The sequence below is a fragment of the Lissotriton vulgaris genome, chromosome 8 (assembly GCF_964263255.1).
Source record: "Lissotriton vulgaris chromosome 8, aLisVul1.2, whole genome shotgun sequence".
Lineage (NCBI taxonomy): Eukaryota > Metazoa > Chordata > Amphibia > Caudata > Salamandridae > Lissotriton > Lissotriton vulgaris.
The window spans coordinates 625,321,468-625,349,245 of record NC_141696.1 but is presented as its reverse complement, the minus strand read 5'-3'; the positions used below and the strand labels follow the sequence as shown (position 1 = coordinate 625,349,245).

Genomic DNA, 27,778 nt, shown 5'->3' with positions numbered 1-27,778 from the left:
GCGGTGCCTATAGAATAGGCACCGCCCTGGGAACATCGAAGGCAGTACATGTTCCCCCCTGGATTCACCCCATGACCCAGAGGCAACAGGGGGTCCTGTAGGACCCCCTTTGTTTCATCTCCGCTGTGGTTTTCATGGAGAAGCAACCGCCATGAAAACCGTGGCGAAGAAGAAACTCGTAATGTGGTTGGCGGGACTGCAGCAGTTCTGCCAAGCATCTATTGGTCTCAAGATCGCCGCACCACCCCCTGACGGTTGTGGCGGTGCAACGGCCGTCCAAACGGCGGTGAGCCAGACTCATAATCTCCTGCAATTAAAGACTATCATTGGCGCTTTTGGTGCTGTTTCTACTTAAAACTTTAAAAATCCAAAATCAAATCCAATCTTTATTGGATTTTTATAACTTTGGTGTCATTTTGTTTATTAAATTTTACTCTGTTTCTAATTTGGTTTAGAATTTTTATTGTTTTGCATATTTGACTTTGGTACTGTTTTGGTATTACTTACATACTTTACACATTGCCCTAAGTTAAGCCTTTCTGCTCTGTGCCATTACTGGGGGTTTAAGCTCAAGTTAATTTAGTGACTTTAAGAGCTCACCCTGACAAGAGGTGTGATTATTCCTTAATCTGAGCAGTTGCCCTCCCCAAAAATTAACCTAATGTCTTATAATATGAATAGTCGGAGCTTGTACTGGTCATTGAAAATAGTGGGTTTCCCTTTGTAAATAATTTTAAATCTTGAGGGGCCAATGAAGACGAAAGTATGCGCAAATCTTTCAAAGTTTTCCTTAATGAAAGAAAGCCTTTCATGTGGGCCACTGTTTCTTTGTAGTGGGCTTGGGCAATGCCAATTTTGACTCCATTCCATTGAATGCGTTGAGTTTTTTGCTCTGCCTACGTTCTAAAGTTCATCATTCTTGGGGATCTCTTGCCACTGAGTGACTCCATGGGGAAATGTTCCTGATGGGATCCTTTGAGCTCTTTTTCTCTACTCTTCTGAATGTAATTCCCAGTTTTTTGGGTGTCCAAACTTCTAGAAATTCCGCTCATGAGTTGGCATTGTTTTCAAAACCTTCCAGTAGACCGAATATTCTAAGATTTCCTCTTCAATTGCGGTCTTCCAACTCTGTAGACTCCTCTAATAGTTTTGCAATTTTTGTGGTTAGAGCACTTGTTTGTTTCTGTGACTGTGATTTATCATCTTCTAGCTGACTAATGCTGGATTCTGCTTCTGATATTCTATTTTTGCGGTCTTTGAAGTATTTCTTTATACCTTGTATTTAATTTTTCATAATGCCCGAGTTGGTTTTTGTTCCTTGTGCTAGTTTGTGTAGGGCTGCAAGACGCTGCAGAATAATATTCATATTGGCGCCTGTCTCTGATTTGGGTTTTATTGACAAATAAGGAATGGGCAGACCTGTCTTAGTTCTTTATTGGCCTGTTTTGAACTCTTGGGCCTCTTTTTCCCTTTCATCTGCCATCAATCAAGAGATGCAGCAGGGCTTCTTGATAAGTGCTAGATTAATGCTCCAACGTACCAGCTAATGTAGCTCCCACGTTGATAAGCTGACTTTCACATCTGTGTGCTAGTGCCGGAAATTACGGTTTATCCTAGTAAGCAGCTGTTTCCTGTCCTAGCACCTAGGAACCCATACACATTCGTAAATTAGGTTGTGTTAATCTTTGTAGAACCTTCTAGGTGGATGGTAGCCTGTTGAAAGACATAGAGTGTAAGTGGAGCAGGTGTACAAACATAAGAGTACAAGCAGACTCTAGTGAGACTTTTTTCATTGGTATCTTAAGGGATTAGACATAAGTTGTTTCTTAATGTCATGCCCGGTTGTATTATGATTGCATTGACTTATTATTATTAAGCGTTGCTTATAAACATAAATTAGGCCTGTTTTATTGTGCAGGGCTTTGAGTTAGCATTTGGAGAAAATGGCACCCCTTTGACATGACCTCTACTGTGGCAATGAGACTGAATTGAAAGCTGATCCCCTGTAATTTTGTTTATAGTTTATTCTGCTGGTTTTTAGTGAGATGGCCACAAGATCAGAGGGGAGGTCAGCTTTCTTGTGCTAAAGCTCGTCTTAAATGGGCCAAAGTTATGGGATCAGCAGTGTATGCATTGTGCTACCAGCATGCGACTTACATACACCACGGCTGCTGAGGCCCCCGTGTTTGCTGCTAGGACTGTATTGTTACCTCTTCCCCAGCTTCTGTCTCCATTTGTGATCAGGATTTGTGTATAGGCACTGTTGAGTACTCTTATCCACTACAGGCATCGGTGTTCTGGTAGTCGGAGCTTGTGTGTTCGTTCACTGGTGGAGGCCATTTTAGATGGAGCTCCTTACAAGTCTTTGCAGTAGCGATTTTCCCGTGTCCACTTAGCTTGTTGTGCAATGTGTTCACTGTTGAAAAGCACTATTTGACAGTAGATAGATAGGTCGAGGTCACGCTTAAAAACATTTCAATAGTGGTTGATAATGTGCTGCTAAGATTCAGTGAGTTCGGAGAGACTGATTGAGACAGCCATCTTGCTGGTGTACTAGCCTCGCCACTTATTGTTCTTTTCTCAAAATAAATACCTCCCATTCGTTTCTATAGGGTTTAAAAGGGGTATATCTGCTTATAAGAAAAGTGTTTTCTAAATTGTTAGGGACACACACCCTCTTGAGGTGTAGAATTGGTGGGTCCATTTAGTCTATGCTCAAATTTTGATTAAAATGTTGAATTAAAATACCTATTATCATAACTCTAACCTCTTCTACAAGGAATACAATGCATTTGACTAATCTTTTTAAAGTTTTTGATGGGGATAACATTTTCATCATATTCACAATCACAGGTTCGTACCCATGTTGTTTGATGATATTTTAGTAATCACCTCAGGACTCCTGCCAAATCATTCTACTAAATTAAATCAATTTCTGTGAACCTGGGTATTACACTGAAAGGACAATAGACTTTTAACAAATAAATCTGTGCATATGTGCACATGCACAGCGATCATCTTGTGACAGCATAAAAAATAATTACAAAATGGTTGCCGTACGTATTATGTTTTATGTGAAACTATCATAAAATGGTCTCTGTGCAGTGTAATGCACACGCTCATCGGCCATCTGGTTGTGAGAAAAAACAGCGGACCCATTAATAAAGGCGAGACGAGACCTGTTGACTCTTCCAATGCTTGTTTTCCCTGCTATCAGTGGCATTCATCTCCTAATCTTTTATATGAATGTAAGCCTGAGTGAACAAGGGGTTTAAGCTTGTTCCATCTTTTCACACAAGTATCCCACTTCTGAACAGTCTAATTTTGGGATCTGTCCGCTTTTAAAATATCGATGGAGATCAAACAATGAAGCCTTAAAAGGTAACCCATTGCAAACTGGCTTGCAAAACGTTTAGTCTGGATGAAAAATAATCTGGGCACTCTAGTTCTCACGAAGTGGCCGACGAGTGATAATTCGTACCAATTAGACTTCTTATGATTATTCTAAGCATTCTAATCATCTAATTGGGCGGGGATTGCCTGTTTCTAATGTGTTATCCATGGCATTTCAGGGAGCTGAAAAACATGGGTACCCATTAGAAATTATCTTTCTTGGTTGGAAGCACGTACTAAGAGTGGGAACTGCTAGATTTTTTAGGTATATTAATGTTTTTTTCAACCTATTGAGAGTAAGTGTTGTGGGTCTTGTGTAATAATTAGGAGAAAATAAATAAAACATTAAAAAAAGGTTTCATTGTTGTTCAGTCATTTATTTTGTAGTTTGCATATGAGTAAACCTTGTTCACACTTTCTCCTTCCTCCAATAGGTTCTAAAGTGAAAAAAATAGTGTACCCGCTGACTTTCACCGGACTAGCGGCCTCCCTTTATTATCCCCAGCATGCAGTTACCATTGCAAAGGTTAGTACTATAAACGTTTTTATTGCTTTGGAAAGATCATGCGAAGTTTTGAACTGAGTACCTTGAGCAGTTCAGGACTTAATCAGTTTTTTACTGTGTTATGATGGGAGTTAGGAAATTGTTGTGCACTGTATGATGAACTATGCATCTAAATCATTTGTCTTTCCTACTAGTTTTGCTTATGTTCTAGAATTTATACTTATGTTATGCTTGGTATTAATGATAATCTTTAAAAAGGAAAACATAAAATGTTGATAATATGTCCCTTTACCAGGAACACGGTTGCTAGGTTAACTTTTAGCATGAGGTTTTTTAGGTTTTACTGTAATGGCACTTTATGGCCGTTCATGGTAACATTTTTTAGGAGATATGTAACAAAATCTGAGTTGGAATTTGTAAATATATCAATAAATCAATGAATCAATCAGTATTTGTAAAGCGTAGCACTGTCACCCCTAGAGGTATCTGGGCGCTGGGTCTCTGTCAAAGAGCCAGGTCTTGAGCCTCTTTCTGAAGTCTGCCTGCGAGGGGGCTCTATTGATTTGGTGGGGAAGGTTGTTCAAGGTCTATGCATCATTGTATGAGAAGGAGCGGTGTTGGACTTGGCCCTTCTGGCAGGTTCACCCCTAAACTTTTTGCTTTTTATATGTGAATTGGTGGTAGTGATTTTTGGTTTCTGCGCACTTTCACTGTGTCCAGTGGAAAGTGCGTGCGCACTTTGAGTGCGTGGAGTAAGGTTGGCCTGCCCTCCCATAGGAAGGCATGGGGAATGTCTGTGTCCCTGGTAGTTTCTGATGCGTGAGGTGTGCAGGCTCGAGTTTGGTATGTGCGGACTCGTGTGATTGAATGCTAGAGTTTCAGGTTGCTGTGATACGGACTTGTGTGATGTGACGTGATGTGATTCCGCTCGAGGCTGCGAACTGTTTGTTGAGAGGGCTGTTGCTGCCACAACTGCGGGACTTGCCTTAGGAAAGGCTTACGGACCCTCCCACCTTCATTACAGATCCGAGGATTGCCTGGGTGTTTTGCAGGACTGCGAGGACCAGGGGGCCGAGCAACATCTCCACCGGCCGCACCTGGGTCCTCTTCCCGCCCCGCCCATAACAGCGCCTCGCGGCCCCCACTCCGCGGGTGCCGCTCAAGGCTGCGAACTGTTTGTTGAGAGGGCTGTTGCTGCCACAACTGCGGGACTTGCTTTAGGAAAGGCTTACGGACCCTCCCACCTTCATTACAGATCCGAGGATTGCCTGGGTGTTTTGCGGGACTGCGAGGACCAGGGGGCCGAGCAACATCTCCACCGGCCGCCCCTGGGTCCTCTTCCGGCCCCGCCCTCCCGTGGCTACGTCAAGGGAGGGAGTAAAAAACCCCCCACAGGTTGCTGTTTCAATTATCAATTCTGGAACACCTAACGATCAGCCTCACCCCAAAGGTAACAGGGTCATAAGAAGACCGGCGCACCTGCCACCTGGAGCTGCCCCGTACGTGGAGGTACTCAGTGGAGTGCCCGAGCTTGCGGATGGTATTAATGAGTCTCCCTCTTCTCTAAAAAAAAAGGTCTTGGACTGGCTAAATAAATTTAGACCTATACCACCAGAGCTGCATAATGAAGTGATCCTAGCAAGGAGGGTCCCCTGGGTGGGGGAAACAACAAAAAGGGGCTTGGGGGATTGTGTTCTAGTCAACTTTAGAGACCCGAGAACAGTTGCATTTATTTGCTACTGGGTGGGTGGATCCCCTCACACGACCATTCAAACACTGCCCTTATCGGTCTTTTACCCCGACAAATTAGAGCGGTTTGCGGAGGGAGCTGATGAGGGTTGGTCTTGGGTGGCCCCTAGAAGAAATTACCAGGGGAGAAGGGATCATAATCCTCTAGCAAATGGGGGGATGGGTAGATGGAGACAAAACACCCCAATTACCCATGGTGCCTAGTTCACCCACTCCAACAGGTTTGACTGTCTGGATGCTGTGGACTGACGGTACACTGCCAGAGGGAAGTCACTGGCCCTCTCACCCCCGAGGCAGGCTACAAACAATGAGGTAGTCCCAAAGGTATGTCCCCACACTAGCTCCAAGACCCCACCACAGATAATAGAGCGCCTTCCAATTAGAGTAGCCGTGTCACCTATAAGCCTAAGGAGTGGCATGCCTGCTAATGAGGGGAGTAGTTTGCCGGGTAAGGAAATGCATCAAGAGGGGGGAATGGGGAATCCCTCAAGACGGAATGACAGCGCCAGGGGGGCTGAACCTGGTGCCCTTCACATCTTATCATGGAATGTGGCGGGGCTACCAAACAAACTAGACACCCCGGACTGGGCTGAATTTGTTGCAAATTACGATATCTGCATGTTCCAGGAGATCTGGGCAAGAGAAAGCCATTCCCACGCAGGGTTTGCAACCTTTAATATTCTGGCTAAATGGGGAGGAAAGGGACGCCCCTCGGGTGGATTGTCCATATGGGTTGGATGTCATCTGGGCTGTAAAGTAACTATAAAGGAAACAAACTCACCCGATATTCAGTGTGTTTCACTGGCCTGGCCTACAGGGAGGGGACTGATACTGATTAACCTGTACTCTAGACCGGTCGGGGTAACTGGTACCTCGGGGACGATAAATGACCTGTCGACATTTCTCGACTCGGTCGATACCACCCAGATACTTTTGCTAGGGGGAGATTTCAACACCCAGTATGAGCCCCTCCCAGCTTATCTGGATGGGATTAGCAGTGAGGAGGATGCCCTGTGGGAGATCCCGATTCTAGGGGGACCACCTGTAGGATACTTCTCTCCACTTATCTCACAAATAACTTCTTTGACTCTGGCAGGCTCTCTTAGAGCGTGCAATGGGCGGTTCAAGGGGGATATTCCGCCTAGACCCACCTTCAATAGAACTGGGCAGGAGTCAAGGATAGATTATATCCTGACTAGGACAAAGGACTGGTCAGGATATAATCTAGGACAAAGGACTGGTCGGTGGTCCGTGATTTCGAAATAGTCACGCGAACTGAGAGCGACCACAACGCCCTCTCTCTCTGCCTTACTCCAGCGGTATTGGACAATGCTGAGGTCCCAGTGAACCGTGACCAGCCCGCAGACCTGATTCTAAGTACCAACAGGCGCAGAATAAGATGGGCGAAACTCTTAGAGAACTCCAAAGTCATCCAGAGGATTTACACGCTGGTGGTCCCAGCCCTTGAGAAAGTGCAAGAGCTCATGCCCCAGCTGACTACCCCAGATGGTCGCTGTGCCCTAGGAGACAATCACGCGAGCCTTTGTGATGCTCTTGCTGAGGTACTGAATCCAGCGATCCGAGGCAAAAAAACGAGGAAAGAGCGCGCCTCCTGGTTTAACAACTCCTGCAGGGAGGCAAAGGCCGAGCTCCTAGAATCGTTTAAAAAACACGAAGCCCCTATGGTGATCCGGGAAAAAAGGTCAGCCTATAAGCATCTTATTCAAAATGCAAAGATTGAATGGGACCACGAGAACTGGGCCGAAATGACCACTGCCCTTGCTCGTAGAGACTCCCGCAAGTTCTGGCAGATCGTTAAGGTTGGCTCGGCTGAGCCTGCGAACCCAATCGAGGCCAACATAGCACCTCAACTGTGGGAGGCACACTTTGCATCACTCTATAGTATAGCTGGGCTAGACTATCTAGATACAGAGGCTGGAGAACTATCGCAGTCTCCAACTGGAACCCTACAGACTATGGAGGACTTCAGTGTGGGCGAAATGACAAGGGCGATCGGAGGCCTGGCTTCTGGGAAAGCTCCCGGACTAGATAAATTGCCAGGGGATCTCCTAAAGCAAGAAACTACCATATGGGCACCATATTTTCTTGTACTCTTTAATGCCATCCTTGCCGGCATGCCAGTTCCCTTCACTTGGCTGGGGGCGGAGATAGTCCCCATCTTTAAAAAGGGGTCGCCTCTGCTCCCGGCCAATTATAGACCAATCAGCCTGATAGACGTCCCGCAGAAGCTTTTTGCAAGGCTTGTGCCGGACCGTCTGTCGGATTGGATTGAGGAGAACAGCATTCTGAGCCCTCTTCAAGCAGGGTTCAGAAGAAAGGTCTCTACCGTTGATCAGGTCTTTCGGCTGTCCCTTATCTACTGGAAGACCGTACAGTTGGGGGGTGGCAGCCTCTACACGGTCTTCGTGGATCTAAGGGCGGCCTTCGACCTGGTCCCCCGAGGGAAACTGTGGGAAGTCTTGTCAAGATTGGGGGTTCCAACTGAGCTCCTACACATGATCATCCGTCTGCACACTCACACCTTTGCTCAAGTGAGATGTGGGAAGGATGGAGCTCTCTCCAATAGGTTCCCCGTTGGCAGGGGTGTAAGGCAGGGTTGTGTGCTCTCACCAACCCTCTTTTGCCTCTTTGTCAACGGGGTTATTGCCCACCTGGAAGGGGTACAGAACTCAGACGCACCAAAATTGGCAGGCAACAGGGTACCAGCTATCATGTTTGCTGATGATACCCTGTTGCTCTCCAAGTCACCCAAGGGGATCCAGCGCGTCCTGGATGGTTTCGTGGTATTCTGCAAGGAACATGGCCTTGAAATTAATACATCGAAAACGAAATTTATGGCTTTCAATCCTCCTCGAAGATTCAACTTCAGCCCTCATATAGGGACAAGCACACTGGAAAGGGTCCAAACGTTTGAGTACCTGGGAATAACACTCAATGAAAAGTTGACGTGGGGCCCTCACCAGGAGAAAGCGATACTGAAACTGACACAACATGCGGGGGGATACTAACACTGATGGGGAAAAACAGGTCATCCCTTAAACCGGTAGGCCCCCCACTACACATCTATAGGGCCCAGGCAAGAGGTGCTGCCACATATGGCAGCAAATTGTGGGGGCACGCTGTATCCCATGGAATACTAAAGGAAGAGAATAGATTTATTAGGTGTTTAGTAGGACTACCCCCCAGTACACCCTTGGTCCCACTTAGAATGGATCTAGGAATTAGACCACTAGATGAAGAACTGGCACTGCGACCCCTGATTTACTGGCGTAGGCTGTGGGCGGTGCCAGAACTGATTAGTTATAGGCAGGAGCTTCAGGAGGTGCTCAGCATTCCCCATTCAGGGAACATTCTGTGGCTGAAATTCGTGAGGAAAAGCTTGGAGGACTTGGGACTACACACCCTCTGGACGGATCCATTGTCTGTTTGTACTTTGACTTCGAACAAGACTTTTGCCAAGGTGTATCACGGACACAAAAGAGCGGCACTTTTGGCCCGGCCCAACTTGGGAACACTGACAGAGTCATTCTTAACTATTAAGGATAACTACAGTTTGGAATTGGTACTTGACAAAATCTACCCTGTGCTACTAAGGAAGCTGTACCTCCAATGGAGGCATGGATCTCTCCCAATCTGTACTTTTACATCTAAATGGAACGAGGTGGTATCCCCTCGATGCCCCGCATGCAGGGTGACAGATGAAACAGAGCCGCATCTGATGTTCTTTTGCCCAGCATACAGAGAGGCACGGAAAAAGTGGATTATACCAATTTGTAGGAACTTGGGCTTTACAAAGTGCACGGAGGCCCTGAGAATTCTCAAAGTTGACCTGTCGGAATTTATTGTGTTCGCTGTAGCTAAGTATCTAAATGCCGTCTGGCACTACAGAAGACAGTGTCTGAAACTGGCCCACTAATTCTGACTAGACTGGTGAAAGACCCTTTGTACATGATTGACCTTAGAACTCTTGTGTTCCCGATGTTTTAACCTTTAGCATTTTAAACTTTTAAGTCCATTTTTACCAAGGCTTTAAACTTGTATTGTATGTATCTTTTATGAAGTTCATCTTCGAAATAAAGATTGATAAAGTAAGATTGAATGCTGCGCAATGATATGTGCAGCGTGTATGTGTCTTGTGTGAAAGTGCCACTTCTAGACATGGGTGTGCGTTTGCAGTGAGTGTGCTGGCACGTGTTTGGCTGGAGCTGGCTGGTGAGCCTGGCTCCAGGAGTCTGGATGGGTCTGCCCGGTGGTGAGTGTGGAGATTACATGCTGATGACTGGGGAGGATTGCAACTGGGTCCTGAATAGGGCTGGGCTTTCCCCACACAATGCTGGCTCCGCCCCCTGTGGTGCGTCTAATGACCCTAGCCCTGCCAGTGAATAGAGTGTTGGGCTGAGCACATCAAGAGTGCTCACAAACCAGCTGCGACTGTTTTTTCCCCTCACCCTGAGCAAAGACAAAGGGTGAAAGGTGTATAAAAGAGGGGCTGTGACCCCATGAAAATGTTCTCTTCTTGATCCTATCTAGAAGGGGGCTGCTGCTGTGGCTGGGCGCCAGGAGGACCGCCACTGGGGATTGCCTCCCTGCCTAGGAGGACCCTGTGAGCTGGCTCTGGGCCCAGCCTTGCGCCCCCCCCCCCCCATCTCCTGAAGGATTTTCACTGGACTTTAAGGGCTCCTGGTGCTGTGGAGCGCTTTACTTTGCCCTATAGCGCCTGGGAGCACTTGATTTGTCTTGCTAGCGCTGGGAGCGCTTTATTCATCTCTAGCGCCTGGGAGCGCTTTATTTTCCCCAAACGAGCGCTGGGAGCGCTTTATTTGTAAGGCCGGTGCCCACCCGGCATTGTCCACGTCCGAGGGTGCCACCTCTCACTTTGCCCGGTAAATTGACCCTTAAATACTGTTCTTTTCTTTTACGGTAGCGTTAGCCACTTGAAAGGTGAATTGAGCCTCTTCCGTGAGGGGAGGTGCCAAAAAGAAGGGCCATTTTTCTTCAGGCCAACTGCAAGCTCTAGCGTGCCATTCAAAGTTCAATAAAAAGGCGTCCGGGTCCTCCCCGGCCACATACTTTTGCAGGGATATACTAGAAGGCCCGTAGGTGGGATCACGGCGCTCTGTTGGTACTGGATTTCCAGGCTCTTGCATTATATTTTGCAGGCCCTCCATGTGAGCTGCAATGGTATTTTTAAGTACTTCTCTGTCGGCCTGGGTGGACGACATCGGTCTTTCTATGGCCCATTCCAGTTTCTCTTGGCCTTTAATGAGGTGCTGGATTACTGCGTCCATCACAGGTTTGCCGATGGACTGGGACGATGATCCCACTTCTGACACCAGTTGTGGTGGGGTCGTGGGAACGGGTCGGAGGCCAGGTCTGCTCAAATCGGTCTGCTCAAGTAGGGTTTTATTTTGCTTAATACACATTTGTGTCGGGTTGTAAGTTTTTTTGGGAGAAAAGGGGGAAATCCATCTTCTCCAGGGTCCGTGGGGTTCTTCCTGTCTCTCAAAGCTTGGTTCGTCGGGAACTTGTCCTCTCCGTGGTGATGGTGAGTCGGAAAGAGAAAGGAAAGTACTGTCAGGGAACCGGATTTGTAGGAAGAAAGGGGTCAGGGGGTAAAGGGACACCACACACTCTTGTACAATCTCTATACCGGGTGAGTGAATGTGCTCAGGTTAGGGAAACAAGCGGGAGACGACTGTGAGGTTTCTTCAACTCCCGATTAGCTGCTCGGGTTGTCCCTCCTCCCGATCCACCCAGTGAATGACGGTGGCCTCCTGGCTGAGCCTGGGGTCCTGATGGTCTTGGTACTCCATCTCCGCTTCCGGCTTCTCATCTTCTGTCTTTAATGGTCATCCTCCTCCGCTCCAGTTTCGACGCACACCCACTTCCTGGAATCGCTGCTCATTATTGCAGCGAACGCGTTGACGTCACGCGGGGGCGGGGTCTCGTCATCCTGGAAACCCCAGTTAAAGGAGCCGTAGTGATATTAGTCTGCATCTTTTAATAACTGGCAACTCTGGGGACTCCAGTCATCCTGCTGAGGAGGGAGAGACAAGAGGAGGAGAGAGTGACATTTCAGTCCACCAGTCTGTTTTGTATACGTGTCTCATGTTTATTGGCCCCGCATTGTCACACGGGGCATCATTACCAGTTCAAAGTAACCCTATTCAGAGTCACCACTTCTCCCAGAGTCTTTACGAAATGTCTGGCAATAGTCCTGCTCACCTAAGAAAACAACGCATTCAGGTCTTCCCGTACTTGGACGACTGGCGCATCAAAGCCAGTACATACCCAAAGTGTCTCCAGCACACTCACATAACACTGCAGATACTGCACCTAATGGGGTTCACAGTCAGTGTGTTGAAATCGTATCTTCAACCTTCTAACACTCAAAACTATCTAGGAGCCTCTTTAGATACTCAAAAAGCTCTGGCTTTCCCAAATGTAACCAGAATTCACATTATTGATGCTCTCATTCTTCAGTTTCAGCCTCCTCGCTCACTACCATCTCAAGTGTATATGCAGCTGCTGGAATTGAGGGCTTCATGCATCATGATTGTTGCCCATGCCAGGCTTCACATGCGTCCCCTTCAGGAGCGCTTAGCAAGTCAGTGGAACCAGTTGCAGGGTCTCTTAACCGATCTAGTGTTGGTAAACAGCCATACTCATCGCTCTCTGCAGTGGTGAAACCCACAAAATTTGTCCGAAGGATGGCCCTTCATAGACCCTGTTCCACAAACAATACTAACAGCAGAGGCGTCGCTCGCTGGTTGGGGACCTCCTCTCCAGAAACACACAATTCAAGGCTTATGGAGTCAAAAGCAAAAAGCTCTTCACATAAATAATCTAGAGCTGCTAGCAGTGTTTCTAGGGCTCAAAGCCTTTCAAATTCACCTTGTAGACACATATGTCCTAGTTCGCACCGACAACATGACAGCTTTGTAATATATACAAAAACGGGGGGCACTCTCTCCAATTGTCACATCTAGCTCAAGACATTTGGAAATGGGCCATAAACGACAAAATCTATCTTCTAGCAGAACACCTCCCAGGAGTAAACAATCAGATTGCCAATCTTATGAGCAGGCTGTAACATGCCATACCTACCTAATGACACCGATAACAAAGACTGGTGGATTGCCAAACCTCCCTCTGTGGCTTTCGTTTCTCCCCAACAGGACCTCTTGACTGCAACAACCAGAAACCCAGCCTGTGGCAACGATTCACCAGGACAGAGCGCCTACGAATGGGGAAGTCAGGAGGACGTGACTCCTCCCCGTTACGTCACCAACTACGGGTCCTTAATCCCGAGGGAATCCCGAAGAGGGTGTGTTCGAAACCCGAAGGAAGAGGGATGTATGGCGTTACAACACATACTATTACAACTACCTACCGTTACAACGCGACCATTACAACGCATACCATTACAACGCATAGCGCTTTGAGGTGCTGGATAGTGGTAAGTATAATTTACTATTCTAACTCCAGTCCCCGTGGACCCTAGGGAAGGTGTTGGATAGTAAATTATACTTATTCCCTATCCTAGAGCGCCCCCCAGCGCAATGCGTTGTAATGGTATGCGTTGTAAAAGTCGCGTTGTAATGGTAGTGCGGAGTAAAAGATGCGTTGTAACGGGTGTATACCAAGGAAGAGGCGTGACGGAAGACGAGCCGGCGGTGTTGTTTGGTGAAGCCAAACCTGGGAACGGAGAAGAGGACACGGAGAGTTGGAGCCGAAGCCATCCGGAGGAGCCAGGAGGCCAACGAAGCCATGAGGCGCCCAGCCACGCTCCTGGAGGAGCGTGGCTCGAGCAGGTACGCAAGCGCTTCACGGGCTGGGTGGGGAGGCGGGATAGAGCACCCCCATAGCTCCAGCAGCTGCAGCCACACCGTTTTCAGTTATTTATTTTTTGTTTCGGGCACCTACACGTTTTTTTTTGGCACAACACAGCTTGCTCATCAAAGAGTGGTCACGAGTGCAACACGTGTGTTCGGGTGTTTCCTCACTACCCATCCTAGCACTTTAAAACTGAGAACAAGGAAACTGACTGAAGTATTCCTTTACTTTTTGTGTTCCCTGATTTATGGCCCGGAGTTTATTAGAAGTCGCTGCAAGTCCAGAAGGGAGTCAGTGAGACGGGAGTCCATGAAAGAGGGTCCTAAAGTATTCTTCGGAAAGTCTGAATTTAGGACGAGAAACTGTATTGAAGGCAATAAAATCCTCTTTGCCACAACTCAGTGTTTGTGCCAGTCCTTAACCCACGCTACACAGGCAAAGGCAGCAAATGCATGAGTAGGAACTTCACCCTCAAGTTCTCGTCCCGTACTTTCAGAGTTGGGGGTTTTCCGCAAATAGATCTTTTCACCACACACAAACGCAAAAAATTCTCAAGCTTCGCCTCCAGGTCTCCACACCCGCTCTCCAAAGGCAATTCGCAATGGATGAACTTGGTCAGGGATATTTGCCTAAGCTTTTCTTCCTCTCCCACTCATTCCATCAGTGGTTCGGAAACTCAGGCAAACATCCCTCACACTGATTTTAGTAGCTCCCACATGGGTCCATCAACCTTGGTTCACGATCCTGCTGGGGCTATCAGTAGTTCCACATCGAAAGCTGCATCTCACATCCATTCTCCTCATTCAGAGCCGTGGAGAAATCAAACTCCTAGATCCCAAAGAACTGAACCTAGTGATCTGGCTCCTGAAGTCATAGAATTTGGTTATCTGAATCTTCTACCAGACTGTATGAACATTATTAGAGAGGCCTGAAGACCTACTACAAGAGCTTGTTACGCAGCGAAATGGAAGCATTTAGTTATTTATTGTAATAACAACATCAATCCTCTTGATGTTCCATACTAAATATATGTTATTTGTTGAGGGGCGTGGCCAAGCAGCATGGCCCACAGGACGTGAGCTCCTTCGGCTCCCTGCCGGCCGCCGCTTAAATCCTGATTTGCGATCCTTCCAGGCCACCTCAGAGTGCTGAATTGAGCTCCCGCGATCCCAGACCGTGCTGTACTCCTCCGGTCCCGCTTTTAAAGCTGTGGGCGACCGGATCACCAGCGAGCTCGACCCGACTGGTCTGACGCCGGCCCTGCCTGAAATCGAGGCCGGGGACTGAGGCCTGACCCGACCAGCGGCGGTTCCGGACACGGGGGGACCCATTGCCATCGGGCCCCCCCCGCAGTTACCAAGGCGCCGAAGTGGCGTTGTACCCATCGAGGGACGGGGCGCCCTAGTGGGCCGAACTTACTGGCCGGACGCGGACCCGCGGTGGAGGCGGCGGCCGCCGCCAATTGAGGCCGGGGATCGGGCCTAGTCGCGGCGGTGAAGCAGGCTTGCCGGAGGGCCCCATTGCCATCGGGGAACTCTGCGGCGGCGGAGGCAGAGGCATCTGAGTGTGCTGCTGTGCCGACGAGCTAGAGGATAGGGGACGTTTGAGAGGCCCTCCGCCGCAATTCATGATGCGCAAGGATAGAACACCTCAGGCGGTGCAGCCCAACACCATTACACAATATACTACGCAGTGGCTCCCTTCTCAGAGACTCACTCGCCAGTCAGGTCAGGAAGAGGGGGGTCCAGCGCCCGAGGAGCCGTCACGGGCGGAATTGTTGAAGGCGATACAGGGGTCCCACTCCGCCTTGGAACGTCAGATCGAGACTGTGTCCTTCGACGTGAACCTTCTACGGACTGACCTGCGCAAGGGCCGATAAAGTCACGGATGTGGAAGGGAATATTACTCAACTGCAAGGGGAGGTCGCGTCCCTCAAGAAAACGTTCTCCCAACTTTCGGCCACGGCGAAGGCCCTGGAGTGGAGGGCGGAGGACGCAGAAGGGAGAGCGTGCCGCAGTAACATCCGTGTGCTGGGTATCCCGGAACCAGCGGAGGCGGGCCACCCGGAACGCTTCCTTGAGCAATGGATTCGTACGGTGTTGTGCCCTGAGGGCCTTTCGGACGCATTTGTGATAGAGAGAGCACACAGAGCGTTGGTCCCACCTACGAAGCCCGGCATCCCTTCTTGGGCCCTCATTGCCAAAATCCTGAACTACTGTGACAGGGACTGCATCCTATGAGCAGCGAGGGGAATCCAAGGACCTTACGTTTGAGAATGTGAAGGTGTCCATCTTCCCGGACTATACACGGTTAGTTCAGGAACAGCGCAAGTCCTTTCTGGCGGTTAAACAAAAGCTCAGGGAGATGCACCTGCAGTATATGCTACTCTATCCATTGAAGCTCAAGGTTATGTCCCAGGGAAAGGCCCAGTTCTTCGAAGCTCCTGGGGATGTGTGGGAGTGGCTCAAGATTCGGGGAGATGATCTCCCTTCTGGAGAACGGGCTGGGGCTCGGAGCACATGGGTGACCAGACCACAGGTGGCGCCGTCGGAGACGGCGTCGAGGATCCCGTGAGGATGAGAGTGTGGAGAGCAACCGTGTTACGGTGGGAGAAGATGGCTCCCTACACATGGATTTACCGACAGCGTCTCAACGTACTTCTCCTGGGGAGATCCTGGTACCGGACACATTGCTGCCCTCTGCGGAGGAGGTTTCCCCGACCAGTGCAACGGTCCCGGAGACGGCTGGAGCGCAGGGGCGGGAGCCAGATGGACTATTGTGAGGAGGAGCCATGGCATCTGATAATTTCCTGAACTCTGGACAAATTACTAGACACTGGTTGGACAGTAAGAGGGCTGTGATGGGTGGAGGGGCGCTGCCTACTGCTGGGATTCGGGAGTGGGGGACGCGGGTGGGGGACGGGGGATGTGCTAACGAGGGTCTCCTTTATTGCTAATAATGAGGTGGAGCTTGTTTTGGGGTCCTGGAGGGTGGCCTCGGGGGAATCTGGTTGGGGGGGAGTTTGGGAGGTTTTTACCCGTTTGGGTACTTGGGAATGCTGTGTACGTCCTGGCACCGGCAGGGGAAGGGCATATTAGCGTGTTTAGTTGTTGCAGTAATATTGCTCGTGGGTGGGGGAGGTTGGGGTTCAGGGAGGTAAAGTTGGGGGGGAATGTTGCAGGCATCGGGTGTATTACAGTTCTGGCACAGAAATGGTGGGTCACAGGATGTAGAGCTGTTCGCCCGGATGGGCGCTATCACCACTCATGGCACACAAGTTCTTAGGCTGGACCGTGAGGGGGCTGGGCACATGTACCAAGCGGCATAGGGTTCTATCCTTTCTCCGGAGACACAGAATCTCTATTGCGTGCCTACAGGAGACCCATCTAGATGAGGAGGGTGCCCAAAAGTTGGCGAAGAAGTGGAGGGGCCAGGTGTTTCACTCCTCATTCTCAAAATATGCTAGGGGGCTCCTAATTTGGGTGGCCCCCGTGGTCCCGTGCGCCGTCCAGTATGTGGAGGCGGATATCAATGGCAGGTACTTGCTCCTGCGGGTGAAGCTAGACGGGAGGGAACTCTCTGTTTTAAACTCATATGAACCCAATGTGGACGACCCTAACTTCTTTTTGCACCTACAGGAGGTCCTTGTTTAATTGTGTGTTGGACCCCGTATTGGATAGGTCCCCTCCCCGCACAAGGGACGAAACCACGCATGACAGCCTAACTTAGAGAGGTGATGGAGAACTTAGGACTCAGTGATGTGTGGCGCCTGGGTAACCCGATTCAAAAACTATTTATGTGTTTTTCCCCCACTCATAACACACACAGCAGACTAGACAGGGTACTGGCGGCCAACGTGGATGCTTCTCTCTCTCTAACGGTCACGCATCAAGCCCGTTTTTTATCCTATCACTCTCCAGTAACATGCGTTGCCCAGTGGGAGAACCAGCCCTCCCACCCTCGCACCTGGAGGATGCGGATAGACCTCTTACAGGACCAGCTGGGGAAGGACCATGTGGAGAATGCCCCCACGAATTACCTTGACTTGAACTGGGAGGGAGGGGACCTTACTTATTCTACCGAATGGGATGCCCTGAAGTCGGTCATACGGGGTCAATGTATGGCTCTCACCTATGGAGTCCTGAAACAGCTCCTTCGGGAATTGCGTGACGTGGAGGATGCACTTCTGCATCTGCAAACTTTGCCAGATCCCGACGACCTGGGTCAGGAGTCGGAACGGACAGCTCGCTCGTGTGTACATGACATACTGAACCGTCTAGACAAATACACTCTGGGCCAGTATCGGCAGCGCCTCTATCGGGAAGGGGACAAGTTGGGCCGGCTATTGGCTTGGATCCTCCGGCGTGAGTTCGCCCCAGAGAGGATTATGGCCCTGAGAGGCCCCGCAGGAGGAATGGTACACTCGGAGGCGGGCATCCTTCGGGTCCTCCGGTCCCATTTGCAGACGGTGTATGCCGTGGATCCCACGGTTACTGAGGCCTCCATCCTCCCTTATCTCTGGGGACTTACCCTACAGGCACTTCCGAAGGAAGCCGCGAAGGAACTGGATGCAGTCTTGACGCTTCGTGAAGTGAAGGTGGCGATAGCTGGCCTACCGAGGGCTAAATCCCCGGGAGGAGATGGCTACCCCTCCAAATTCTATCAAGCATTTGCGGACACCCTTGCCCACCCCCTCTTACAAGTGTATCTAGAAGAGTTTGAACGGGAAGGTCTTCCGCCCAGTATGAACCAGGGCGAAATCTGTATGATCCCGAAACCGGGCGGGGATAGTGGCGACCCCGCGGCGTACGGACCCATCACCATGATAAATACAGATGTGAAATTTTTAACTAAACTCCTGGCTACCCAGCTGGCGCCACACATGGCACACCTGGTACACCCCGACCAATGTGGGTTTATCCCTGGCCGCAACACCGCCATGAATTGTAGACAATTGAACCACATCATTCATGAGGTGCGAGACAGGGAAAACCAGATGGTCCTGGTGTCGATTGATTTGAGTTCAAAATATTAATTTTAATTAACGTGCTCTAATATGCAGTATACACGCCACAATAAGCAGGAAAGTACATAACACAAATACGGTAAGCATAGAAATTAGTCCGTAAATCATGAAAGGAGCTGTCATTATAAAAAGACAGTGTAGCCTAATCTCCCTCCCCTTGTATTGAAGCAGAATGATTATATATTAGAAGATCTCTGTGCGTTATCATCAGACCCCTTACCTCAGTGTATAGATGGTAGATCTACATCATAAGTGCTGTTGTGCTCTTCTCCCTGGAAAGGTCCCTCTCCAAGTGTCTGCTACCTATTTGTGTGTTCCAATAAGACATAAGTATGTATTCCCAAACAACAGCTGCTTCGGTATGTTGTGTCTAGGTGCTAGGGCCTGACCAGAACAGAATAACAAGGGACATTGCTGATCGACCTTGCTCACAATGTTCAGACTAAATCCCAGGAACCTGCAGAGTGTGAAAACAGCAAAAGAGGCATTTGCTAAATAAATTTGTGTAGTAAAGTGCGCAAAGCAGTGGACAATCTTCAGCGTGCTCATGCTAACTTAGAGAAAATGACAATGTCACCATGAGCCATGTGACGGGTAAAGATTTGTCCAAGGGTTATGAGGGTCCACTGCGGACGGGGGAGACCCTACTGGCCCCCCTCTTCCCCATTTTCTGGGTCACGCCTCCACACCAGCCTGTCCCTGGGGCCATCTGCGTCTCTGTGCCTGCCCCAAATGTTTGGCCAGGGCCCTCTCTTTCTCACTCGGACCCCACAGCTACCCGGGGCATGTGACTTGGCTTGAGGTGTAGTCTTTGTTTAGGCTTAGGGGTCACCGTGCCTAGTTGCGGGTTGTGTCACTTTCAGTGACAGTGGAAGTCCTAGGGCCTATCTACCTCTGTCGCATGGAGTGCCTCGCCCCTCTTCCTTCCACTGATATTTCTAGCTACCGCCCATGTTATTGTTGCAAAGGAGGCTTGCACAACTCCTTCATATACTGTACATATTTTTGTCAGGGAGGCTTGTCCTGCTGCTTATATTTCTGTACTTGTATTGTGACAGCGACATCCACTGAAGCACCTACTTTGTATCAGAGCAGTTGCTGTTGCCAGTTCAATGCGTTGTGAGGAAAGCTTGCACTGCTGCAGCTGCCCATGGTGTGCTTCTCATGTTTGTGAAGTTAGCTTGTACTGCGCAACTGTGAAGCTTACGCTGCTGCTCTTGTTCTGTGTGAAGGAATCTGTTGCACCCCTTGTTGAGAATGTCATGTGCGCGGAAACCGTGCCCTGCTCCTTCCAGTAGCGTACGGGCCCCGCGGTGCGGGGGTCCCCGAGTTCCAGCGGCGTAACACAGGCCCCCGCAGCCCACGCAGTGCGGGGGGCCCCTAGCTCCAAGGGCCCCCCTCGGCACTGACCTCTGGGCGGGAGAGCTCCTGATTGAGCCCGGAGGGGGCCCCACTAAGTACCGTGCAGGGAGGCCCCCTCACTTTTCGTTATGCAGTGGCTCCAGGGGCCTCCTCAGCCCAGTACCCTGACTGGAGAGCTCCTGAGTGTGGCCATTAAGCCACTGGCTCCTTCCTTGGCTTTTGTGAGAGAGGGATTCTGGCACTCCTGCCAACGCGGTACCTGTGGTGTTATCTTCACATTGCCTAATGTGTATGTTAGAGGGGTGCTTAAAGTGATGCATTCTGCTCCCTAAGAGGGGAAACTTGCCCTGTTGCTTTCTTTTTGTTGTCCACGGTAGGATGTCTTAAGTGCAACCTGTAAACGGAGACTTGAGTCCTGTGCTCACTATGCATGGGAATCGAGCTATACCTCATTGATGACGCCTGATAAGGCTAACAGGCTGAGCTTGCTTATGTTCCCGTCTGGGTGTGACCTGGTCTGGTATTTCGGGCTGGGCCATTCATCTTAGCAGGGCCTGGGCTGATTACCATATGACTGGCCTCTGTCTAGAGTGGCATAAATAGGCACAAGAACACGGTCTAGAATGCAGCCCCTAGTAATTACCAGTATCTGAGACTCATTCAAGCATTCACCCTCAGGGACTTTGTTTTCCTCATCTTTGCTATTGCATTGTCTAGCAAGTGTTGAGTGAAGCAGTTGAGTAAGTAAGACCCTCACTTACATTTGATTTTTGTGCTCAAGCAGAGGGGCTTTAATAACGGGCTAATCTGATTAAGCCACCATGTCTGGGGTTAAAAGGGAACAAGTAATTCTACATGGTACAGATAATTACAAGGGAGCAGAGAGAAAGCAGAGCACGAGAAAGAGGTGGAACGAAAGAGCAATAGACGGGAAGGATATGAAAGGAAAAAGATGGCAAAGAAAAATGTAAGGGAAAGAAAAATAACCAAAGCAGCTGTCACAAAGCATTTGTGACAGCTCCTTTGCCAAGCCCCCCCCACCCCCAACTTGGAAGGACTCACAATGTGTGAATTACTAATCACATTCGCAACTGCGATTTGCAGTGCACGCTTGTGCATTGCGACTGATCCTTTTCATTCGAACAAATCAACGGGGTTTGCTTTGCGACTGCAGAGTATTTTGATGAGTCCCAAGGTCAGCATGTCGGTCGATTTGTTATTTCAGCTTTTAGTACAAAATAAATATATTTTTAGCACTGAATGTGCTGCTGAGGAATCTATACTAGGTTTAGCCTCCAGAGTTATGCAAACAAGTGTTATCTATTCGAAGTTCAGCCAATGAGATAGCATGAAAATACCTCCTCCTTCATGCCTCTTCAGCTTCACATATGCTTTTAATACTTGTTCCTAGGTGTTAACTGTTTCTTTACTTGATGATGGAGCTAGAGCCTTTTTCTCACAACCCAGAAAAATAACATTTGTTTCTTGTCTTTTTTCATATATATTATCCAGGTATGCATCACTCCTCCTGTTGTAATTTTGTCAGTGTAAAATGTTCTTGATTTATGTGCCCTTTTTCATATGCTGCTTGGTTTACCACTGATCGGTTTTGGATGACCAGTTGCGTATGTTTGTGTTTTGTCGGAAGAGATTTGTTACATGTCCAGATTTCTAATTTTGTTAGTTAATGAGAAAGTAAAATGAGTTTAACCAAATGAAGATGTTTTCCATCTACGCGCCCAGGACATGGAACATCATGCTCGTTCCCACCAGTGCTGCTCCAATTTAGGAAAGAGTTGAAGACTTCTCTTTTTAAAGAACACGACATCATAATGCATTAACCGTCCATAACTCCGCTACCTCTCCTATCGCTCATTGACTTTGACCCTGTACAGCACTCCACTGTCTCTTAACTAGATTGTACTGTGGGAGTACCATATACTTACATACAGACGTTTATTTTATTTACAAAGCGCACACATCATCCCTGAAAGGATATTCCGGCGCTGGAACCGAACAAGGAGATTCTGCAGATAAATACCCCTAAAGAGGATACAGCCAGGTTTTCAAATGCGTACAGAACAGAAAATGGTCCTCCATAAGATGCATTTCCAGAGGAAGGAAATTCCAGTGAAGTGCAGCCAGATGGACAAAAGAGCAGCCACCCATCCAGGCTTGCCTAATTCGTGTTCTGCAAATCAGGGCTTGATGGAAGGAACTCAGCACTCTACTGGGGTTATAGAAGGCCACGTTGCCACGCAATGTAGCTGGACCTGACTGTTAAACTGACTTGTGCACATAACAGAGTAGTCTAAACCTAGCTCTTTCCACACTGGAAGCCAGTGCAGCTGATTGAGGCAGGCTGATGCAAAGCTCCTTTTGGGGCTGTTGCAGATCAGTCTGGCTGCTTCATTCTGTATAATCTGCAGGCGACTGAATAGATAATCGGTCATCCCTAGGTATATTACATTGCTATAGTCCAATCTGCTCAGTATAGGAGCCTGAGTGACTTTTCTGCGCCAGGCTAACAAGATCCATCTGAATAACTACCTCAGCATGCGTAAGAGATCAAAGCACCTCCCACATACTACGTTTTCCTGCCCCTGCATAGTAAGGGAGTCGTCTAATATGACACCCAAATTCTTAGCGGCTCTCCTTGGAGCCGCACCAAGAGAAGTGCGCCACATGGTATTATTCCAAATACCTGGTACATATACATACATGCATACATAACATTATGTGTGTGTATGGATGTTTCAATTAGCTTTACCTTTTTTGTTGAATATGGTGTTCAGTTGTCATTTTCCTGGCCATTGCCCATTGTTTTCTTGACAAGGAGTTTTTGCCCCTATGGATCGAAGATGTATATAGTAATTGGTTGATTGTGTGGGGTAAATTGGGTCTAGAGTAAATTTGCATCACATTGATTGATTAATTCTTTATTGCTTGATTAACAAAAATTAGTGCAGTTAAAACATTTAAAACGTATGGAAGGACACTCTGTTCCAGTTACATTAGACAATTAATGCTGATCAGAGAAAAATGCATCTAAGGTTACATACCAAACCCTTACATCGGATGAATTTGAAATACTCTTTTTTTTAAAACAAGCCAATAAAATCTTTGAACAAATTATAATGGCACCTAATAATAAATAATAAGAAAAATTATTTTTAGATAAGTGTGCAAATATGCTATAAAATACATATGACCACCAGCTATATCATTATCATTATGATTAAAAGTGCAAATGATCCCGTTTTTGGTGGTCCTCCTTTCTGCACCAAGGTTGCCATTTCCGTGGCTCGAGGGGACCCCAGTGGTGGGCCTTGCTTGAGAGCCCACTCCAGAAGTTGAGGCACGGAGAGGCACGGCTGGATTTACAAGATGGCGACCGGCGCCTTGAGTAACAGATCTACTCGGAGCGGCGAACCTGGGTCGCTGAAGTGCACGAGGGCCGCGTCCTGTGATCGTGAGCCTACGATTGGTGATGTCCTTGGCGCCCTGCATTCTTTACGTGAGGCCATGGTCTTCGGCTCCGGTGTGAAAGATAATGGGTCTGCCGCCATGTTTGTTGGACCGTCCCTCATGGACTCTGCTCGACTTCGGATTTGTGCTCCTTCGCTCCCCTCGGCTGCTGCGAGGAGTGCTGCCGCTGTGCATCTGCAGGACCGTACGCCTGTGGCCCCGAATCTCCAGGTAGCTTTGATTGTTGCGGGTGCGGGCGTGGGCCCCACGTCGGGGCCCGTTCATGCCCGAATGTCTGGGGAGCGAGGTAGATGCTCGATTCGAACTGCTTTGGTGTGGCCCCGCTGTTACCTTGCGGAGGAGACCTCGCTTTATTGGGCGGAGAGACTATACCCATACTGCTTGCTGCTCCTGCTGTTGCTATTGGAAAGTCTAGACTGTCGCAGCCATTGCTTGCTCTGCCGTTTGATACTGGGGTCCTCTGGTTTACCCCCCTGGCCTGATTTGTTCCGATCCTGTGCCCATCTCACCTCGAACTATTTGCTACCCACTAAACTATTGCGCATCATGGCTATGGTCAGGAGAGGACAGGGGTGAGCCGGATTGGACCCGGCGGACTACTGGTTAACGGATGGAGATGAGGACTGCCCGCAGCCGTGCCAATATGGCTGATTCCTTCGAATGTTTCTGATACTTGAGGTAGTGTCGAACTCGCTTGTATGTGGTTTCGTGTGTGTGAAGGCGGGGGGTGAGGGCCGAATGACTTGATTGCAGATCTCCTCTCCCACTGGTTCTTTTTCCCCCTTTTCTCTGTTTTGTTTCTTTCTCACTTTCTACTTTCCTATATTTCGGCTTACTATTTAGGGCGACAGGCACGCTGCTGGGGGGGTAGGCCGTAGCCTTCTGCAGGGGTGCAGGGTGGGGCGGGTGGGATGGGGTTTCTTTACTGTTCGTTTTGCTTTTAGTTCTATGGCTCTTTTGTATCCCTTTATCGGGACGCTGTGACTGTACGTGTTTCCCATGGTATGATAGCATGGGGGATGACTTGCTTGCTTCCACGGTATTGATTGCACATATATCATGACATGCACGCCCTAACCCCGATAGCGGATCTCTCACAGTCTTGCGCGCTTTTATCGCTGTGGGGCGCGTGCAGTAGAGCGGCGTTCTTTCTCTCCCTCTTCTACTATTTTTCCTTCCTCCTTCCCCCTTCTTTTTTCTATTTATTTGGGTTAGTATAGAGGATGACTACAACTAAGCTGCTGCTCTGGTTCCTCTGTTATGTACTAGCACATATATAGGTGGTCGACGGGTGCGTGATGGGCCACGGTGGGGCTGTTCTGAACTGGGGTGTCTATAAGTTGATTCCTGTTAACCGCGGCTGTTACCTGTTTTTTATCGATGCCCTTCTGTTTTGATGTTGGATATGTGGCCCGCCAAGGGAACTTAGATGGCTAAAAGTTGCAACTGATCCTGCTATACTTCCTATTATATTATAAAATTAACCTTCCTTAATCCTGTTTCCAGCGGTCATATTCAGCCCCCCCCTCTTTTAATATTAGATCGCTTGCCTGTACAACGCTGGGTGACTGCCGGAAAATCTTGTTGTTGTCTCATGTGCTTTCATAATGTGTTGTGGCCGGCCTGACAGTTTGTAGGCCCGTATATGTATACTTCCATCTGCACAATAAAGGTTTAAAAAAAAAAAAAAAGTGCAAATGAGCAGAGTGATCTAACTATATGTCCTAAACCTAGTATCTGTAACCAGCCCAATTCATAGGATTTATACGAAATATATTGTATTGTACAAACAAGCAATAATATCCAAAATGTGCAAATAATCTGTGAAGGTACAACAGAGTTTAACGATCACAATTGGAACTAAGGGCCCGATCACGATGGCGGGCGGATCGTTGCGGTGGTTGGGACCGGCCGCCGGTAAGGCGGCAGTCTCCCGCTAAGCTCACTATGATGCGCCCGACACTATGGTGGGCACATCCAGGCCCCTTAACCTTGCAGAAGGTGCTGCTGATTGCAGCACAGTTCGCAATGCAAAAATAAAACGTGGTGCATTTCCCTGCACCACGTAGCAGGCACTATGCGCTGCCTGCCACTTTGTGCAGGAAAATGCAGGGGGATACCATGGGTACCCCTCCACCCCCCCTGGGCACCTACACCCTCCCCCTACACAGAGGGGGCAGCAACGGGCCCCCAAATCCATTCTCCGCTAGCCTTTCCATGGTGGTTTTCCCGCCATGGAAAAGCTGGCTGAGGCCAGGAATGTAATCTGGCGGACAGTGACTGATAGGCACCACCACCACTCACCTCCATCTGTCCTCTCCGCCAGGCAATCGTAACAATTGCCTGTGGTGAAAGCGTGGCGGGCTGTCTTTGCGCCCGCCACGCTTGCAGGATGATTCCCCCGCCATCGTAATGTGGCGTGGGGAAATTTCCAGTCAAATGGCAGAGGGCCCACCACCGCACGGCTGGCGGTGGCGGGCCTTCCGCTATCATAATGAGCCCCTAAGTGCCATTAGATTTAACACATATTATCGAAAACTGACCCAATTTATAAAATGTATACGAAATAAGTGCCATTGTTCAAACAGGGAATGGGGCGTGGTTTGGACGCCGATGTAGCTAGAAGCGGGACTCCGGAGCTCCTCCGCTCCCGCCCCGCTCCGCAGCAGATCCTGACCCCCGGCTCGGACCTCGGACCCCCAGGCACGCATGGGAGGACCTGGGGAGCACTGGGGATAACTTTGGCGGCCCTGGAACCCCCGCAGCTGCCAGAAACGAGCGCTGTTCGCTCTGAGGGGCGCCCAGAGTTACAAGCGCCCAAAATGGCAGCCGTGGTCCCGGCCCACTTTGCCTGACGGTGAGTTCCTGCGGGCGGCGGAGCTCACGGGAGAACAGAGGAGACCACCCGCGCTGCAGCGGGAGCCCCCCGGTGCCGAAGAGAGCGAAGGGCTTCATCCAGCGAGGCGGCGTTGGCGGAGCTCGGCGCAGAGTCTGGCAGAAGGCTGCCTGACCCCAAGATGGCGGCCCCATTGTAACGGAGCTGGATCGGGCTCTCTCGGCGGTGAGGCCGGACTGACTGGTGGCCCAGCCTTGCTCCTATGGTGGAACCCCTGTTGCCCTGCGCCCTGAGAGGACCGGCGCCAGCGGACCGGGGGTGAGTGGCACCGAGGCGAGACACCCGAAGCGACGTGCAGCCAAAATGGCGGCTGCTGCCTGAATCAGCACGGACTGCAGGCGGAGCGCTGGCTGAGCCGAGGAACCCAAGAAGGAGCAGGACACATCGCCCACGTCGTGGCAGTGGCCCGGGCGCCCGGGGCTGACCTAGTGATCTTGGCGGCAGTCGGGCCCAGGACCTCGCTGAGTGGGAGGGCCGCCTTGCAGCTGGAGGGTGGACGCCTGCCTTCGCCACAGGTCAGTGGTGTGCGGTAAGCGGCTTTGCGCAGGAGAGGCACACGGAGGAGCAGAGGAGGCGCCGCGACTGTCAGCGGCGCAGGCCGGCCCCCAGACCGGAGGCAACAAACTGTTGGGCACCCGCATACCAGGGGTCGACCTAATCATCGCACCCGGAGATGCAGAACACATAAACCGGCAGCGTCCCGGTGAGGGAGACACTCGCCCCGCGCCTGGAGAAGGGACCCCCCCGGGGGACCCCCCCTGCACTGGCGTAGTGGGATCCTGCGACCTGGAGTTGTGGCTGAGCGGGTGCGCTGCCAAGTGAGAAGAGGAGAGGCGCGACGGTGCTGGGTGCCTGCGACCACGCTGGAGTGGAGATCAAAGGTGCCCTGATTTGCTGGAAGCCGCGATAGACGCATACCTGCCTTGGCACTCGACAACATGGTGCGAGGAGGCAGGAAGAAGGGCTTCAAAGCACTGAAACTAGACGACCCAGGCCATCTCGTGGAGGACGCGCTGGTTGCCGGCTCGGGGGGCCCGGCGTGCTCGCGAGACCCCTCATTGAGTAACATTAAGCAGGCGATTGTAGCGTCGCGGGAAGCTATTGAAAAGTGTATGGACACCATCGGTTCGGACCTATCCCTCCTGAGAGACGACCATAGGAAGTTGAAGGAGCTGGTGGCGTCCTCGGAGGTGACCCTGAAAGAACTGCCTGGAGACGTGGCTACGCTGAGAGCTTCGCTGGCAGAAGTGGCGCAGAAGGTCCGAGGGCTGGAGCTCAGAGCCGAGGACAGCGAAGGGCGCTCTAGACGTAATAACCTCCGCCTCGTGGGAGTGCCAGAAAAAGTGGAGGGCCGGGATGCGGTCTCCTACTTGGAGGGGTGGCTGCGATCTGAGGTGGCCCCAGAAGGACTTTCCCCGTTCTTTGCCCTGGAGCGTGCCCACAGAGTCCCAGCGCGACCGCCCAAGCCTGGTGGTCCGCCGCGCCCGATAGTGATGCGCCT

At 49.9% G+C, this 27,778-nt stretch overlaps 1 protein-coding gene across 1 annotated transcript in view; it reads left to right on the top strand.

The window, feature by feature from the left end:
• The window catches only part of APOO (apolipoprotein O), a 998,307-nt gene that overhangs the window by 541,664 nt on the left and 428,865 nt on the right, over positions 1 to 27,778 (top strand). The window contains exon 6 of the mRNA XM_086934508.1: positions 3,828 to 3,919. Coding sequence (XP_086790634.1) covers positions 3,828 to 3,919 — 92 coding nt within the window. The remainder of the gene's footprint in view (positions 1 to 3,827; positions 3,920 to 27,778) is intronic.